A 20,075-nucleotide genomic window follows, 5' to 3' on the forward strand; every position below is an offset into this window, starting at 1 on the left:
CCAATTGTTTCTCTTTTCTCTCTGTTCCCTCAAAAAATTTAGCATATTGCTTACGAAATTTTATTGATTAACATGAAAGTCAATAAAATCTCATATGCAATATGCTAAACTTTTGGAGGGAATATGAAGAAAAAAAAGAAACAATTGGACTTGAAGTGAATAAAGAGAAAAAGGAAGAAATAGTACGACTATTTTTAATTGATATAATAATATACTTATCATCTACGTCTTGCTTAGAGATATATTTTAATTAATTAAATCTTAGCCATTAAATCTTACATATATTATTTGTCGTTAATCAAAACTAAAATTGGAAAAAAATGGAAACGAGCGGAATTGGGGCTTCACATTTTGCTAGTTTTGAAGAGTTGGAAATTTAAATAATTTATGATCCACGTAAACAACTCTTTAACCATAGCCACAAAAAAACATAGAACCCAAACCCAAAGAAGGCCATTTGCTTCCTTCTTCTTACATTTCCAGTTTTCCACTGCCTCTACTACTTCCCCATGAATTATCCCCCAAAATAGAATTGAAGTCCAAAATATGCCATTTGCTGCAGCATTAGCAGCACCATTGGCACCCCAAATCTCTTCACATAAAAAAGTGTGGGCTTCTTCCGGCACAATCAGGAAAAATAGCAATGCCCAGATGCAAAAATTGGAAAAGAATGCTCTTCGGAATGTAACAGAGGTAGTTAGAAAGGATGCGGAGTTCATAAAAAAGGGAATTGGGAAGGGGCTGCAATGGGCGAACAAAACCTTTCGCATGCCTAAACTCACTAAGTCACTTGATGATTTCATTTGGCTTCGTCATGTTGAGGAACCGGGGGTGTCTTCAGAGGTTTCCGATGCCCCCTCTTGGCCTCAACCTCGTTACCCAGGTTCCTCTTTTTTCTTTCTTTTGTTGGATTAGTTGCTTTGTTATGTGTAATCTGTGCTATATAATGCTGAGTGTGTGTTTGATGTTATGCGGCTGGTTGTTTGCAGAATTGCAGTAACACGGTACTTTAGTTTTCTTTCATATTCCCCTATTTTATTTTTTGAATACGTGGGTCACGGTGGGAATTCGATGTGTTTACCGGGAAAATGATACAGTTGAATTTGTCACGAGGTTACGGATAAGCGGATTGACTTAACATGTTAGTTCGTTTTAAGCAGATATATATGTTATTGAATAGGTTTATTAAGAACAAAAATGTATTGAAATAAATAAATGAAACAGTAATGCTCAGATATTTCTTGATTCAGCTTGGTTTTGGAGATAGCTTAGTGCATCAGATTCTGGAAGCTGAAATGTAAAATGCTCTTGTTCTTGTGAGCTCAGACATACTGAAAATTTAAATAACAGAAAACTTGGAGCACAAGAGTATCAATGTATTCCATAATATTGCCAAAAACTCAACCCTTTACAAGTGAATGGAAACTACTATTCATAGGCAACAAAGATTATATGTCAGCCAATAAGAATGCTTCACTCGAGCCCTAAAGTACTATAAACAACAACATACCCAGTGGAATCCCACTAATTGGGAGCTGGGGAGGGTAGAATGTACACACACTTTACCACTATCTCACAGAGGTAGAGAAACTGTTTTGGAAAGATCCCTGGCTCAAGTAATCAATCCCAAGTAAAAGAAGAAGAAAATAATGAGGAAAGCATAACCGCTAATAAGAAAAAAAGTATAAAGTTCGCAAGGGAGAGACTAGCAAGAGTAGTATAGTATAATAATTGAACCACAATAAACAACATATGGCAAGAACTACAAGGTTACAACTACAACTACTACTACTACTACAGTGGACACTAACCTTCACAGGGCAAGACAACACTCTACCTCTACTAACCTTCTACAATCTACCTTAATACGCGACCTCCACTGATTCCTATCTAGAGTCATGTTCTTAATAATATAAAGTTATGCCATGCCATGTCCTGTTGAATCACCTTTCTCCATTAATTTTTCAGCCTACCTCTTCTCCTTCGCGTACCCCCTACAACTAGCCTCTCAGGCCTTATCACTCCTCTGCACATGTTCAAACCCTTTTAGTCTCGCTTCCCTCATCTTATCCACTATAGAAGCCACTCTCACATTCTCTTGGATAACCTCATTCCTATTCTTATCGCTCTTAGTATGCCCACACATCCATCTTAACATCATCATCTCCGCAACATGCATCTTCTGAACATGTGAGTTCTTGACTGACCAACACTCCATCCCATACAATAAGGACGGTCTATCCACCACTCTGTTGAACTTACCTTTGAGTTTAGGTGGTACCTTGTTTTCACACTACTCTAGAGGCAAGCTTGTATGTCATCCATGCTGCTCCAATGCTATGTTGTCCAAACAATAATGTAAAATTTTTTGGGAGTTGGGGAACATAAGACTTGATTCAAAACTTCAAGTATTACAATCACGTAAGTAACATAAAAGAGAATTCACCAGGTTGGAAGCGACTAAGGGTGTGTGCAATATTGATGGAGTTTCAACTCAAATGATCAACTAGTTACAAACCAATTAACACATGGATAGCATTTGGTCGATACTATATCCAATATTCTCTTAAACTAATGTATGCATATATCTTGAATTCTTCCGAACTTCAAGACCATGCAAACAAAACACCAAGCATTGCTTGGTGGGTTAGACTATCTGTAGATCTACCCTTATATGAGAAATTAATTAGATTAGACTACATCTAACTCTAACCCAATGACCAATTTCTCAACCTCACTAATGAAGTCTTACCAATCTTATTTTGCTTTCTCAAGTCAAAATAGAGTTAGGTTCAACCAAGGTTTGCAACCATTGATTTTTAGATTAAACCTTGCAGACAACAATAGATCCATGCATAATAGTTGATTTAAGAACTATTTAGTAACTATGCATTCAAGTTTACACCCACATCGTGCGCCCCCCCCCCTAGCAAGAGATTTAGTTACTCATAAATAACAAAATAAAGAATATACCATCGAAGTTATACTCCATGCATAAGGTGTAATCAAATTCAGATCCAAGCTCGGAGAAGTACAATTTGGATTTTCTTCTTCAGCAACGAAAAACTATAATATCCAATAATATCCTTAGAACCTGCCAAAGGAAGCCTTTTCAGCACCAAGTACGAGTTTTCCCCTTTACTTTCCTCTTTCACTTGCGCTGCAGGTACAAAACCATCCATAGACATTGTGGCGCTGTTTCAGTTTGCTCCTAACTAATGGCACATGCTCGAGACTGACGAAGTGCTAGTTGAAAACTGTCAAGCACAGGTGCCTTACACATTGCCTTCCTTCTTAGCGGCGTTGCACCTACGGGACACCGGTGCACTCTTGCTAGATGTCGGTTCCTTGCCGGTGTATTCAGTGATTCTTTGGTTCAAATCCTTCATTCTTCATTTTTCAAGAAGTGCCTCTACGTAAGAGAACAATGACCTAAAATCCCTTCTATTAGCATTAAAACGTAACATTAATTCATGAATTGAAGTCAAATAAGTTGATCAAATATCAACTCATCAGGCACCTTAGGGAAGTGGTTGAGAGCCCTTAGGTCTCTGGTGTAAAACTCGAGACAAAAAACACTAGGTGATTCTTCCCATCTATCCTAGTCTTTATTGACCGTGAAATTAGTCGAGGTGTGTGAAAGCTGGCTCGAACACCATAGTCATAGAAAAAATTAAATAAATTCTACCAACTCATCAGTAATCACATTGAAATCCCCTCCTACTAGCCATGGGGAGTTCATGTGTGAGGCAATATCATACAGGTCATCCCACAACAATTTTAGTAGTCCTGTTAGTACTAGCATAAGTTATTGTCACAACCAATTCTTGGTCCCCATGTAAATGAAGAAGGTTGAATTCCATTATTTTGTTCGATCTTCGTATTATAGTAATCTTCTCACTTTATGAGTTGTTTTTTATTGTTCACGTGTATACTTGTTCTTAAACAATTCTATTGTAAGTACTCCAAAATGGGTGACAGCAAGACCACAAAGGAGTAATTAAGTATTTAATGAACTCTTTGGAAAAATAAATCCTGAAAACTTTAATTTTGTTTAAGCTTCCAAAGAGAAATTATGGGAACATTAAGCATGATGAGATTATTAATTATAGGGTTAAAATATGAAAATTTTAAGTGATCAAGTAATTTGGGACATGTATATTTAGACAGGTGCTCAGTTTATATGTATAAACAATTATAGAAATGAAAGAAAAAAGGAACTCTTTGTTTTCTGTTTTTCTTATGTACAATTTATTTTCTGTTGCTATTACGCAAGAAGAAAAGAAGACAGAAAGTCTAAATGATCATTTTGAAAAAAATGAGTTTATAGGAGGGGATCCTTTTCCTATTGCAGGGTGGTGGGGAGACCAGGTCAAATTTTGTCTCTATCTTATTCCTTATAAAGTTTATCAAGGCAGGCTCGCAAAAGCTATTTTGTTTCTCTATGACGAGATCTAAGAAATGTTGCTGTCTTTTCTGTATGGTCTGTCTGTGGTGCGCCAAAGTTATGTTTATTACTCATGTCCATCTTCAGGTTGTTGAGTAAAAATAAACTTAATGCATCCTTGTCCTACAATATTCGACTTTGAGGCTTGATATCTTTTGACAGAACTATCTGGCATAGACTTGTTTATGGCTGATGTCGAAGCATTGGAGACATATCTTAATTATTTCTACTGCATATCTAAGCGATGGACAAAGCCACTTCCTGAAACATATGATCCGGAACAAGTGTCAGAATATTTCAAGTTAAGACCCCATGTAGTGGCTCTTCGTCTGCTTGAGGTAATTGAGATAATTTATTATGACACTTCACTATGATTTTTGTTCATCATTTCTGTTCAATCAGTCAAATTTTGGTTGATGGTCAACAACCTGTTAGGATTTTGCCACACTATAAGTCCAACTAAATTTGGGCATAAGTTATCTTGCATCAAGTGTCCTATCTTTAGAAAAGATATGTTACAGATTCACGCAGAAACTCAATTTAGGAACCTTGTGGGAGCAATTTGGCATGAAGTGGAAGTTATTGCTTTTGGTTCAGTCTTTGGGACCAGGGGCACTTATCCTAGAGTTTTTTCAAGTCTAGACCTCAAAATATACGTATATACCTCATGTCATCTGATTAATTCAGTCTATTTACAAAATAAATAAATCATATGCTTAATTCATAGCCGTCAGTTCTTTTACTGCATTCACATCTGAGTATGTGGTTATCTTTACCATTTATAAAGCTCTAGCCTCTTGGAGTAACTTCATTGATCTCCCATAACTACCTTGGCCATACATTAACATTAAAATCCTGAAGTGTCTCCATTTTTTTTTAAGTTACCAGTTTCAAAAAAAAAGTGTTTCCATTTTTGTACTATTAGTTTGAGTAGTGATAGGGCTAAATTGGTCACTTCAGTATGTTCCTTTTCCTTAATATTGGCTGTTATCAACCCAATATTGTCTTAATTTTTACTTGCCATTTTAAACTTGAAGTCTGTAACTTATATTTTTTAATCATGTCCCCAAAGAGACTACCAATTTGCATTCGGCAATAACTAAATAAACAGTTTATAGTGGAAGATGTGACAAACGTACTGTGTGCCTCAATTGTAGTTGACAACAAAAACTGTTCTATGTGAAGCAGGTCAAATCAGGAACACTTGTCTGGTGTAGGTTTTATGACTTCTTTATTGATAGTTTTCTACTAATATCATGGTAAAAATGATGGAGAGGAAATAACTTGGACTCCTGGCTTATGTCTAGTTTCGGGCATATTCTCCACTTCTATTTCTGTTTTCTTACGGCTCATTAATCTGTGAAACATTTCTTATTAACTTATCTGTTTCCTCTACATAAAGAGCTGCTAACAAGGTTAATCCGTAGAATTGCAATCTTATGGGCTTTATGTTTTGTAAGGTATTTGTTGCCTTCACTTCTGCTGCAATCCAAATTAGAATATCTGGACTTCTCCCCACTTCAAATGAAGATGTCGTGAAGGAAACATCAAACTACATTCTTGGGAAGGTTTTAAAGGAAACGATGCTAAACCTTGGTCCTACTTTTATCAAGAGTAAGTATTAAGGACTACCTTAAGTTTAGTTTTGGTACTGTTCAGGGCTCTTAATGAACCATTGCTGTATTCACTTTTTCTTGTTTGAAGTCATTCAATGACTTGCATATTTAAGTGTATTTCTTTCCTAATCAATAGATACCAGTCTAACATTATTTTCTTATTGTGCAGTTGGTCAGTCTCTCTCAACAAGGCCCGATATAATTGGTTCTGAAATTACAAAGGTTGGTTTACGCACATGCCATCTATACTACTTTTTCCACCATAACTATTCTATCAACCTTCATTTTCCACGCATCATTTTCTACATGTAGTGTATAGGATTTGTTGGTTGGACTCTCTTTCGCTCTGGGTAGTGTTATATGTAATCTCCATCTGTATCATCCAACTGAGTTGATGTCACAGATGATCTAATATTTATAAGTATTAAAAACTAAAAAAGGTACAATGATAATTAAGCTATGAAGAAAGTTTAGGGCTCAAGAGAAATCATACATGTGGACAACAGAGTAGCCTAGTGATAAGGACCCTGCTCCTCAAACCATAAGGTTGGGGGTTTGAGTCACCAAAGGAGCAAAAGTGTGAAATGGCCACTGTTTAACTCCTGACTAATAGGGTGGATTTACATGTGGGAGGATACTTAGGAGTTTGATAATAGACCGACTGAAGATCACTTATCAAAAAACCAAAAGTAGAAAAATCTGAAAGTTGGTTCCAAATAGAAGGCAAGTATCTGTATGAACTGAAGTTGTATCTTTTGATTTTACTTGGTTAAAATCTCTTAGAACAGAATCTGTGGGATAATGGTTTATCCAGTTTTATTTTTCCTTGGGGAATGAGATGACAGTGCCAAAACCATATATACGAGGACAGATCCAAAAACCAGCAAAAAACCTAATCAATTACAATTGCCCCATCTGATGTGTAAGGGGCTTGGAAATTCAAAGAAATTAATCCTGGACGTGAAGAATAAAATAAAAAAGGTTTTTCCTTGCTTGATTTTGAAATTTTTTAGGATTTGGTCTATTCCACACATTTAACTTAGAATAAGAACAAAGGATTTTAAATTTTGAAAAAAAAAATTAAATCATCAACGGAAAGAGAGGGATTCGTGAAGACGAGTTTTTCAACCCCACATGAACCCAAGAACAATTATGGAAGGTTAGAAAGATTAAGGCAATTGTTGGGGTAAACGCACACCTAAGTAATTACTTACCTAAACATATGGAAATGCAACCAATAATCTTAAATCTAGGATAGATAGAGAAAAGGTTTAATATAGAATTGAAATGCAATCGATTAGCTTAAAGACACAATGAATAGACTGTATAAAGACAAATCCTCAGCACTCTCATATCCCATCATTCCCTCCTTTTTAAAGAAATCCGTCCTCGGGTTTTCCGTGCAAAACAATGACGGAAATAAGTATGGAATCACAAATTTGACCAAACAATACATAGCAAAGGCAAGGGAATTTTACAAATTTCCATTCAATAAACTTTTCTGATATAGCCAAGTATCATAAAATCAAAGAAGAATAGCGTCATATTCATAGCAAAGGCAAGGGAGTTTTACAAATTTCCATTCAATAAACTTTTGTGATATAGCCAAGTATCATAAAAATCAAAGAAGAATATCATCATATTAGAAGCAATATGTATACTTGACTATAAGGAGCAAACTTCTTATTGAATTGATCAAAACAACCAAAAATTTTAAGAAATGAAACATATGAAAATGAAGCACACTTGGAAGCATTAACAAATGAAAACATATTTGCGCTATCAAATCAGTCCATTCCCTAATTGACATAATTTCATCACAATATATAATAATCCTGAGATGAAATACAAATTTTAATTCCCTAATGCCCAGCTCTGAAAGAGAGTAATTAAATTCATAATCCAAAATAATCTCCTGTTCACAATAAAGACATTGACAAGCTGTCTGTCAATGGAGAATGCACGGGGGAACCAACAGTGATCAAAGAATAAACATTAAATACTATCAGAACTTATATGCTGAAAACCTGAAACAGAAAGATGGAGACCGCAATTCAACGTCAGATCCGGTACTACGGTGAATGAGATGGTTAACATCATGCTAAAAGAACAATTCAGTGAAAAGGAAATAAAAGACTGTGTTATGGCATGTGCTAAGGATAAAGCACCTGGCCCTGAAACCACACCATGGCATTTTTCATAGCCTGTTGGGATGTGGTCAGTAAAGAAGTAGTTGCAGCAGTGTAGAACTTCCATGCTCAGAGCTTTTTTGGAAAAAGTTTCAATGTGACCTTCATAGCACTGATCCCAAAAAAGATGGGGGCAAAGGAGTTGAAGGACTTCAGACCCATAAGCCTAATAGAGAAGCATTTACAAGATTTTATCAGAAGTTCTGACTGAAAGGCTCAAGAAAGTAGTTTCCAAGCTGGTGGATGTTCACAATTGGCCTTTATAAAAGGCAAACAGATCACAATTGCAATTTTGATTGCAAATGAGTGTGTGGCTGTCAGAAAAATCAGCAAGGTCCCAGGTGTCTTATGTAAGTTAGATAGGAGAACTTCCCACATTGATGCCTGTGGGGATAAGAGCAAGTCAAAAAACATATGAACAATGTTCTAGAGAAACGTGAGCAGCTAGTGAATTGGAAAAGCAAATATTTGTATCTACGTGGAAGGGGAACACTCGTCAAAAGTGTGTTGGATGCCATGCATACATACATGATCACATTTTCCCCAATGCCTGCAAATGTGATTGACAGGATGGATGCCATCAGAAGGAATCTTTTGTGGCAAGGGAATTGTGATCCTAATGATCACAAATTTCATCTTGTAAAGTGGGATCAAGTCATTCAAAGCAAAAAAGAAGGGGGTCTAGGGATAAGGAATCTAAAGCTGCAAAATCAGAGCCTTCTGATGAAATGGCTACGGAGATTTGCATCACAGTAACAAGCACTGTGGAAGGAGACAATCAAGGCTAGTTTTGGAATGGGGCCAAATGGACTACCTACATGCCTACAGACCTTATGGGACTGGAGTATGGAGGTCTATCAGAAGTCAATGGATCAGTTTTGCTAACAGCTGCAAAATCAAGGTGGGAAATGGGGGAAAACACTGTTTTGGGAAGATGTGTGGGTTGGACAGGGAACTTTGAAGAACAAGTATCCTAACCTGTTCAACCTGAGACTTCGAAAGGTATACACAATCAGACAAATGAGAGACAATCAGGGATGGGATCTCAGGTTTAGAAGGGACTTGAACGATTGAGAAATTAGCAAAGTGGCTGAACTACTCAATATTCAGGAGCAATACAAAAATTTAAACTCCAACAGAGACAATCTATTTTGGCTACTAGACAAGCAAGGCAGATTTTCAGTTGGTTCAGCTTACAAGAGATCACAAATCTCAGTCTCACAGTGTGGTAGTTGGCCCTGGAAGATGATCTAGAAAGTCAAGGTACCCTTCAAGGTAGTATGTTTCACTTGGCTACTAGCCAAACAAGCCACACTCACCCAAGACAACCTTATGAAAAGAGGTTATCAAATTTACTCTAGACGCTCTTTTTGTGAATGTAAGATTGAGACGATAAACCATCTCTTTCTACATTGTAGAGAGACTCCTGAAGTTATGAAAGATTTCTATTAATTTAGAGGCATAAACTGGACTGTGCCAAGGAGCATCAAAGAGGCTTTAGCTTGCTGGAATAGAGATGTGAATCAGTCAGGACACAGGGAGAGATGGAAGATTTCCCCAGCCTGCATTTGGTGGACTGTATGGAGGGAAAGGAACCAGAGGTGCTTTGGAAACAATAGATGCTCTCTGCAGAAACTGAACATACTGTTTAGGCCTTTTTTATTTATGGTGTAATCACAAATATCCACAAGGAGAAGAGGATATTACTAGTATTCTAGATTATTTATGAAGCATTAGTAGGGTCACCTCTCTCTCTGTAATTTTGCTGTAAGTACTACTGGAATTCTTTCCGAGTATCGCTTTGTTCATAAAGAAGTTACCTTTTTTTTAAAAAAAATAAAGATATCGTAGCCTATTTATGTTAGAGTTCGTTAGTAGGGTCACCTCTCTCTCTGTAATTTTTGCTGTAAGTACTACTGGAATTCTTTCTGAGTATTCCTTTGTTCATAAAGAAGTTACCTTTTCTTTAAAAAAATAAAGACATAGTAGCCTATTTATATTAGGGTTCATTATCTAAGAAAATATATTAAAATACCTTTTTACTTGGGGCCTGCCAAGTTAAGACCAAAGAAATGGGTATTCTTTCTTTTTTTTGGATTTCCAATTGTCTTGAACCTTGTTCTCCACTCTCTTAGTACCCACATAAGCATATTATGGATCTTGAAGCTCGGAAAGAACCCTCCAATTTCATGATGACCATCTCGTATGCCCCCATTACTATCAAATCATTAAAGAATCCTCTTCCTCTATTAGACATTATTTACACCAAAAGTGAAACAGAAGTAGACCCTTCATCTTAATAATCTGCAAGTGGCTGCTTCTACTTCATAAACTCCAGAGTTTCTCTCCCTCCAAATTGCCACTATATATAAGCAGGAACCAATCTCCACCATTTCTTCTGTCCGGCCATTTCCACCTCTTAAGGAATGTAACAGTTGCAGGCATACACCATTTGATCTTCATAACGTTTAGAAAGAGTTGCTACAGATGGTCAGTAAAGAGCAAATAAATGGAACACATACTAGTACAGTCAAAGACCTTCATCTCATGCATGAACCAAGTTACTTCAAAGTTCAAATCTCATATGCACATCTCTAATTTTGCCAAAGTTGTTAATCTGATACAGCTGAAGAGGTGCTGTTCAAGTTAACATTATTAAGATGTTAATGATTAAACGTGTAAAGATGATTACATGTTACATGACTTTTTTTTTTTTGATTAAGAAGAAGACTAAGCTATCGGTTATATTCTAATTAACTTGCAATCTGAGATATGGTCATTTTCGCATTGAAGTGATAATTTTTCTGTTGTCTGAGATCATTTTCTTTTAACGCATCAATGTTGGCTGGCCATCTTCTTTAAGAGGACTAAAGTGGAAATCTGAACTAAGGACCTAAAGTATCTCTAGCTAGTTGTCATCTTAAATTCCTGGATTAGAAACAGGGGCGTAGCTACAGTATATCGAGAGTGGTCAGGTAAAGACCTTTCGTTCGGGAAATTATTCTTTATATACAGATAACATGTGCTACTCATGTGGTTATACAACACATTTTAAATACTCTTTGGAACAACTCGAAGGTGTAGTCCAGTGGGTTTGGGTGTTCAGGAAACGTCGATGCGCTCCTCCGCAGGGGTTTGAATCTGCGTATCTGCAAGCGGAGTAGACATTTTTTAAAACATTATTAGAGGAACAACTAATCTATTTTTAACATTTTCAGAGGAACAACTAATCCAATGGCATTGTTCCTCCTTTAATTGCTCTTTAACTATAATTATATTAGAATCATAAGAGAGAAAAACAAATTAATTGATGAAGATTAAAATAGATCCCTTAATACGAGAATAAATAATTATTTTCTAGATCTATTTTTATCACACGTAAGCAGTTTTGTGCTATAAACCTATTATTTTGTAAGTAATTCAAAAGTGGTTTTACTTGTTAAAATAATCTTTATTAGAGACCCACAACATAAAAATCTCTAAAATAAATAAAATAAAAGTTGCAGTAGCCAATTGAAAAGAGTAATTGTTTAATTGAAGTTAATTAGCAGTTCTAAAAACTCTTTGTTTTTCATGTCTAGTTTTTACTGTTGCATTGTCAGAGGCGGTGAAAATATGAAGCCTAAACTTGGTTTCATTTAATGCTGAATTCTCCTCACTTCCTCATCTTATTTTGTGCTGTTTGTTTTATTCATATAAATTAAATAGAAGCTCATTAAAACTATATATTACATAGTTTTTAAAAAAATTCGTGCACCCATTCATATAAAAATTCAGTTACTTGTATTGAGTGGTTTGATTTTAAAATTTTATGTGCACCTATTCGTCAATTTTTTTTTACTTATCAGTGCTTGAACACCCTTAGTGAAATTCTTGGCTACGCCACTGGCCACTAATTCGAAATGAACATACTTCTTTGATCCTAATGGTCCATTCTAGTTTATTGTTTAAACGTTAGCCAACAAGTATATTTCTTGTTGTTTATTGTTAATTTAGGTTTTAGGCCTAACTCACATCCCAAAAGCTAGCTAAAAGGGAGGAGGATTGTCCAAGTCTTATGATGAGTTCACCATTAACCACCAATGTAGAACTTTTTGCTTTAAAACTCCACCTCACGCCTACTGCATAACATTTGGTGCACAAGCAATTTTGGGCAGTTCTGACCCACCTCATGCCTAGTGCTTAGCATCTGGTGTGTGGGAAATCTTTTATTTTTTGGGTCCTAACATTGGGTGAGATGGGCCCTGATCTGATACCATGTTAATTTAGGTCTTAGGCCTAAGTCACACCCCAAAAGCTAGCTCAAAGGGAAGAGGATTGTCCAAGTCTTCTAAGGAGTTCACCCATCTCATTAACCACCAATGTAAGACTTTTTGCTTTAATTTTTATCATGCCTGTATGAAGCTTATTCCATATTATCCAAAAACTAGGTAAATTATCCGTGCTTCTCATGAGATTGAACTATTTTATTAAGCTTACATATGATCCTTTAGTAATATTCATATTTTTAATAAATACGCTACATTCAAGAATATTTTATCATAAGGCGAAGCCTTGCTCTGAAATCTTAAGTGTTGTATTTTTAATTTTTATTTTGCTACACAAAAATTATGAGTCAGAAATAGTTGGTCAGAAGTAATGAAATTTGTTAAATTTCAAAAACTTATAAAGAACAAGAACATATTTAACTAAACTCAAATGGAAGACCTTCAGCTCCTTTCTTATGAGCCTCCATCAATCTGCTTTTTGTTTTTTTTTTTGTATTATGACGTATCATGTATATTTTTAAAATGACCCTAAAATTGTTAGTATAATAAGTGTTTTTCCTCATTGTATCAAAATAGTCATTACTATTGCTTACAATTATCTACCAAGCTGTAGGTGGCCTCTGAATGGAACTGTTCACAGTTGGATATTCTAAACCAAAACTTTAACGCTTAGCATATTAAAATCTCACAACATAATTTTGTGAGTACTTGAACTCATAATATCCACAAATAATAATAAAGACAACCTTACTTTCCTAGCAATCAAGACGAAAAAGAGATGCTGCTTAACTTATTTTTCGAAAAAATAGTCTATTGGGTTGTATCTAGTTTACAATTCACAAATTTAATTGAAATAATCCAAAAAAAAAGTTGTTACATTTTTACAAAAAAAATAAAAATATTTATCATAATAAAGAGTTATTAGTAAAGTAAAAATGATCTTTAATGAGAATTAATAGCTTAATTGTCGCTAATTATGTAATTTAAGAGGCAATTGGTACTCTCTATAAATGTCCCTAAAGTTTATAGCAACACTGAATCTAATGACAATTAATTAATGTCGGTAAAAACTCTAGCACTCTTCGTTAATGTGCATATTTATTGTCGATCAAAAATTTCTTTTTCTTGTAGTGTATTTTGGACATTTGTTAGTTTCAAAAAAAACTTGATCTCTTATTATGCCCAACAAGTAGAGTTGAAGAAATATGACAAATTACTTAACTTGCGATAAAAGAAGTGTTCTAACTGTGTTTATACTACTATTCTAGGAAGAGTTTAATGACATATGAATTATTTGTACCTAAGAAAAAAAATCAAAATAATATACTAACCATGGCAAGCAAGAGAGCAATATATTTGGTTCTTTTAACAAACTTCATCATTGGTTCCGTATTCATTATGCTATCAAATATAGCACAACACACAAGCAATTTGCCCAAAAATTGTATAAAAAAATCTGTAGAAAGCGACAAAAGAGAAGATAAATTTTCAATCATTCTCAAGAGTTAAAAAAAGTCACCAAAATAGCAAATAGGTATTGCAGTAAATTCATGAATCATTGTGACTTACATCATAAGAAACTTAATTTTTCAATTCGACGACTCTATAGAAAAAAAATCTACAAATAATAGTGGTAGAAATAAAAGATTTGTTTACTAAAGTACCCACGTGTAATGAATTCAGCATTTTTAGCAACGTTATGAGTTGTGGAATGAGAGGTGCAAGAGTAGCATTTTCAGCAACGTTATGAATTCAGCATTTTCAGCAACTTTCATAAAAGTCACATTTTTTCATAAACATCGCAACTCTTCATAAAAGTGATAACTTTTCAAAAAAGTTACAACTTCTGATATAAAAGTTGCAACTCTTCATATGAGTCACAACTTTTCATAAACGTGACAACTTCTCATAAAAGTCACAACTTTTCATGTAAAGGGAAGGCTAGTTTTTTAAATAAATAAATTAAAAGGAAATTCTTGTTTGTGGAGGCGCCACATAGGCGGGCCTAGAGTTCTCTTTTATATATACTAGGTAAATTGCCCGGGCTTTGCACGGTGGTAAACTACATCAATAATCTACTTGTGAATATTTGATAATATAAGTATTTTCTAGAGGGTACAATCCTACGATAAATTGTCAAGAATATTTTATCCAAAGCAGAAATGAAATATTTTTTTAATCTTAAAACCAAAAAGATTTGATTCTAAGTGTTCATGAATTTTCTTATTAATTCTTCAATTACTACAGTTGTTCATCACCATAGTCTCTAGAAAATAAAATGTCATTGTTTCATTGTCTATATTTGTATTTTCAAAAAGTGGTACAAACATTTTATTATCAATTATATGATATGATTTGTTAAAAAAATTCATGATCTGTGCAACTTGTTTCTATTTGAACTAGAATCTGTTGAAACTATGAAAAGCCTGTGACTTGGGTCACAACTCCACCATCAAGGAACAGGGTGCTTCCTGCTTTCATTTCACATATGTAGATCAATGGCGTTCTTATGTTATGGTTTGCTGTTTCTTGATTAGTCTTTCCATAGAAATCCATATTGGTTATGTGGCAAGAATCTACAGTGCCACACATGCCACTTAGAGTTCCGGGTCCATGTTCTTTGCTGTTACCATGAAACGTTTAAAGATGGTAGATCATGTTGTATTTTCATCTTTGCTTTGGGTGGTGATTGCAGGCACTGTCTGAGCTCCATGATCGAATTCCACCTTTCCCCAAGGACGTGGCCATGAAGATCATCGAGGAAGACTTGGGTTCTCCTATTTCGACATATTTTAGCTACATCTCTGAAGAACCTGTTGCTGCAGCTTCATTTGGTCAGGTGGCTATTGTCTCTGTTTAAGAGATGGTTTTAATATTTTTCATTGGAGGATGTTTCAGTATGCACCCTTTTACATAACATTTTGGATATGAAAAAGTCATTGATAGTACTTAATATCACAAAATTTTCTATTCATGGTATTGTCTTTACACGCTATAGGTGTATAGAGGGAGTACTCTCGATGGTTCAAGCGTGGCTGTGAAAGTTCAGCGGCCAGACTTGCGCCATGTGGTAGTTCGGGATGTATATATTCTTCGTGTTGCGGTTCGTGTCCGAATTCCCTGTTTTGATTCCTTTTTCATGTAATCGTAGATTCAAGACTAACCTTGCAATTGATTGCTTCAGCTGGGACTCGTGCAGAAGATAGCAAAAAGGAAAAATGATCTTCGTCTCTATGCAGACGAGCTTGGAAGAGGGTTGGTTGGGGAGTTAGATTACACCTGCGAAGCTGAAAATGCCATGAAGTTTCAGGTATTTGGTTGGTTTTTGTACAACTTTCTCCTCCCTCTTTAATAAATGAAGAAACAAAGAAAAATGGAACTAAATGAAGAAAGGGAGCAGGCAGTCAGATAAAAACCAAAAGCATCTGTTGGAGTGTTCATGAAGGTCTATTAGCATTTGCAGATGCTTTTGATGGCTTTAGAAGATAATTTCAAACCAAGTTTGTGGTCGTTGTTGGTGTCTGCAAGATTTATTAGCTTCACATAATCTTCTTCACTGTTGGTTGATGCAATGTCTTCAGATCTATGATGATATCTCAACTTGCCTTCGTTCAAATGTGGTGATTATTGTTGTAACAAAGACAAGCCTATGTCTGGCATTGATCTGCCCCTTCTCATATAAATAGAAGCAGTTATTTATTTTGATGCTTTGACTAGATCACAGAACTAAGATAATAACCGTGACCTTGCATTCCTTGTTTTTGTTAAGTTGATTCTGAGTGCACATAGAAGTTGTAGTTTATTTGAAGTGATTATACAACAAGCACTAGTCCGACCTAACTTTCTTGATTCACATGAAATTCTCTTCTTCAAGTTAAATGCTTTTCTTTGGGATCATAGCTGCGCTCTTTTCTATATTTGTTTTTTCTTTTCTTTTTTCAATGAGTAGCTGAAATTTTTTTCTAGATACGAGACTCTTTTCTACGTTTTTTTTCTTTTTTAATGACAACAACAGCTACAGACCCAATTTGATCCCACAAGTGGGGTCTGGAGAGGGTGGGATTTACTCAGACCTTACCGAGGGCTAGAGTTTGTTCCCGTTAGTTTCTTTTGCAATGAGTAACTGAGAATATGCGCTACTTATTTTGTCTTTCACCTTGTCAAACATCTACTGCAGGAAGTCCATTCTACATATTCTTTCATCTGTGTTCCAAATGTTTATCAACGTCTAAGCGGAAAGAGAGTTTTGACTATGGAATGGCTCGTTGGTGAGAGTCCAACTGATTTGCTGATGATGTCCTCAGAGGATTCTGTTGTTCATCAATCAACACCTGGAGAGGGGTGCCAAAGTGAAGCTAAACAACGTCTGCTTGATCTGGTGCATTTAGTTTTGTTCTTTAATCATTCTTTACTTCACTTTGAACAAGACAGTAGTTTAATCCTTATTGTGATGCTACTAAGTATTTACCAAGGTGCATAACTCAAGCAAGGTCTTATACACATCACCAACAACATACCCAGTATTGACCACACATGGTGGGGTCTAGGGAGGGTGAGCTGTACATAGACCTTTTTTTTATAATAGTGGTGTCTGGGCCAGCTTGCGCACACTTCAGCTAATTCCATGGGATATTTGCCACCTTTAACCAGCAACATGTACCAAGTAATTCTATTCACCAAGTCTTGGATAGATTAAAAAAGTCATTTAGTGTTTTTGTCTCTGCGGATTAGAACCGGAGATCTAATGGTTCTCACCTACTTTAGTGATCATTAGGTCGCACTCTTGGATGCAGGTGTACATAGACCTTACCCCTACCTTGTGGGTTAGAAAGGCTGTTTCATATAGACTCTCGGCTAAAAATAATCAGTATGACAAATGCAAATGTAAATTTGTGGTACAAATACTGTAAAAAAGAAAATTAGAGAAGTATTGACAATAAAAACATAAGGGTAACCAAAGTAAAAGCAACAACAGTAGTAATACAATTTGAAGAATAATAATGATACTGATAAGTAAAAAAGGTTCCCAAACAAGGTGCTCTAAGCTAGAACCGTACTTACCCATAGGAAGAGAATCGCTCGACTAATCCTCGAACTCCATACTTTCCTTTTTAGGGCCATGTCCTCTGTGAGCTGAAAACAAGTCATGTCATATCTAATCACCTCACTCTTAATTCTTCCTCGAGTTACCTATACCTCTCCTTAGACCTAATTACTACAAACCTCTCACACCGACTCATTGGGGAATCTGTACTCCTATGACATGTCCAAACCATCTCAATCTTACTTCCTGAATCTTGTCCACAACTGAAGTCACTCCTACCTTACCTTGTATCTTCGTTCATAATCCTATTTCTCCTAGTATGTCTACACACCCATCTAAGCATCCTTATCTCCGCTACTTATCTTTTGTACGTGTGAATTTTTTACTTGCCAACACTTTGCCCCCGACAACATATTTGGTCTAACAGCCACTCTAGAGAACTTACCTTTGAGTCTTGGTGGCACCTTCTTATCACATAGTACACCGGATGCGAGCTTCCATTTTACCCACCCTGCTCCAATATGTTGTGTGACATCCTCGTTGATCTCCCCATTTCCTTGGATTCTATAAATGAATAATTTTTTCAATCTTAATATAGTTGTGGGAAATCTAAATTAATAAAGAGAAGGGAGTCGGTTCTTATAAATGGAAAAAAGAAGAGAAAACCAAAATGATGTCTCTTGGCTTGATGGATTATGGCAAGAACAATATGATTGAAAGAAATTCTCAAAAAACAATGTGATTAAAGGTTGGTTGCGCTATATTCCTAATATTACTTGATTTTCCTCTACCAATATGGAAAGAAAAGTTACCAAGTTTTGAAAAAAAAAAATGGAAAGAAAATAGAAAGCAGTCTCGAGTTGTTTTCTTGAAAGATTAGGATCTATCTTCTTCTGCAAAGCATGATGTGAGATGTATTTATCTTATAATATTGATCCTTTTATGCTGATAGATTCTTCTCCATCAACTACTGCTATAGGTTAACAAAGGAGTACAGGCATCATTAATTCAACTCCTTGACACTGGGTTACTACACGCTGATCCACACCCTGGAAATTTAAGATACACATCATCAGCAAAAATAGGGTATCTTTACAGTTTCTGTTAAGATATCAATTTTCTATTTGACAAAAAGAAGTTAGAATCTTGTACTTATTTCTCTTGTTGTAGGTTTCTTGATTTTGGTTTGCTTTGTCGGGTGAAAAGAAAGCATCAGTATGCTATGCTTGCATCCATTGTGCATATTGTGAATGGTGATTGGGAGTCTCTTGTGCTCGATCTAACTGAAATGGATGTTGTTAAGCCAGGGACTAATTTACGCCTTGTCACCATGGTATTATATACATATAGTATCACATCAGTTTTTACTTTTCAATTTTATGGTGTATGGTGTATTCTTTGCACAATTTAAAGCCAACCGTTTTAAGCTCAAACAGATATCAGTTTTATAGATTTCTAACACCACCAACTTTTTGAAAAACTAACCAGGATTTGGAAGTTGCTTTGGGGGAAGTTGAATTGAAGGGTGAAATTCCTGATATCAAGTTTAGCCGGGTAAGAATTATAAATTTATGTGCACTAGTACTTGTGTTGCTTTCTCATGTTAAATGGATGGTCCCACTCCACAGAGCCTGGTTGGCTTATTATGAAAATAGTTTGTATAGAATAGGAATTATACATACTGTTTAAAGTCTATATCTTTTGGAAGTAATAGCTCCAAAATTTTATCTTTTCATATGATAGCTGAAAACTCTTGTGATTAATAATACTGATTAGACCGAACCAAGTAAGCAAGAAAGGATTATATGAAACTGCAGTGTAAGAAAGGTGTTCTCTGTAAAGTTTGCTACAAACACATGCACATCAAAAGCAGCATTATCGATGAATGGCCATGGAAATTAGTTTGGAAAGTCAAAGTCCCAACCAAAGTGGCTTGTTGCAGCTGGGTGATTCTTAAAGGAGGTCGTTTGACACATGCTTTTTTTTTAAAAAAAATTAGAAGGGTCATCTACCTCTGCAGCAGATGTTACCTGTGCCTGCAAAATTCTTAGGACTCCTGCCATTTGTTTTTGAATTCCCTAGTTGCAGCAGATATAATATGTTCCCTCTGTGTTTTTGGCAAAGTGGGTTATGCCTTATAGCAACAGAGAAGCTGCACAAGTTGGGGACAGTCGAATGTAAGGAACACAATCAAAAAGCGTTCATAGACTGTTCCAGCTTGCATTGGTGTCTGTGAAACAAAAGATAAATAAGAGTGAACTCAGCTTGATTATGCCCTCAAGCTATCAAGGTTTAAATAGCTAGTTTACATGTCCTAGAAAGGAAAGAAAATCAATACCTAATTACAAAAGTAAATTAAGACCTACTATATTTACATATATGCTAAAATATTACAGGATACTAACAGTGTCTATGGCTAAAAAGGAATAGAAGATGCTTCAAAGAAGCTCATCTCCTATTCATACTATGAAGTATAGATGTCTTACAAACATTTTTTGCTGTAGTTAGCTT

At 35.5% G+C, this 20,075-nt stretch overlaps 1 protein-coding gene across 2 annotated transcripts in view; it reads left to right on the forward strand.

The window, feature by feature from the left end:
- Nucleotides 1–378: 378 nt before the first annotated feature.
- The window catches only part of LOC101258061 (uncharacterized), a 44,162-nt gene continuing 24,465 nt past the window's right edge, over nt 379–20,075 (forward strand). Inside the window, exons 1-11 of one of the 2 annotated variants that reach the window (XM_004237495.5) lie at nt 379–883; nt 4,610–4,785; nt 5,908–6,061; nt 6,233–6,285; nt 15,216–15,359; nt 15,519–15,623; nt 15,705–15,830; nt 16,698–16,898; nt 18,544–18,650; nt 18,735–18,897; nt 19,053–19,118. In XM_004237495.5, coding sequence (XP_004237543.1) covers nt 547–883; nt 4,610–4,785; nt 5,908–6,061; nt 6,233–6,285; nt 15,216–15,359; nt 15,519–15,623; nt 15,705–15,830; nt 16,698–16,898; nt 18,544–18,650; nt 18,735–18,897; nt 19,053–19,118 — 1,632 coding nt within the window. In that variant the 5' untranslated portion in view covers nt 379–546. The remainder of the gene's footprint in view (nt 884–4,609; nt 4,786–5,907; nt 6,062–6,232; nt 6,286–15,215; nt 15,360–15,518; nt 15,624–15,704; nt 15,831–16,697; nt 16,899–18,543; nt 18,651–18,734; nt 18,898–19,052; nt 19,119–20,075) is intronic. The other variant, XR_011220679.1, reaches the window with a different exon arrangement.

Source organism: Solanum lycopersicum, chromosome 4, assembly GCF_036512215.1.
Source record: "Solanum lycopersicum chromosome 4, SLM_r2.1".
Taxonomy (NCBI): domain Eukaryota; kingdom Viridiplantae; phylum Streptophyta; class Magnoliopsida; order Solanales; family Solanaceae; genus Solanum; species Solanum lycopersicum.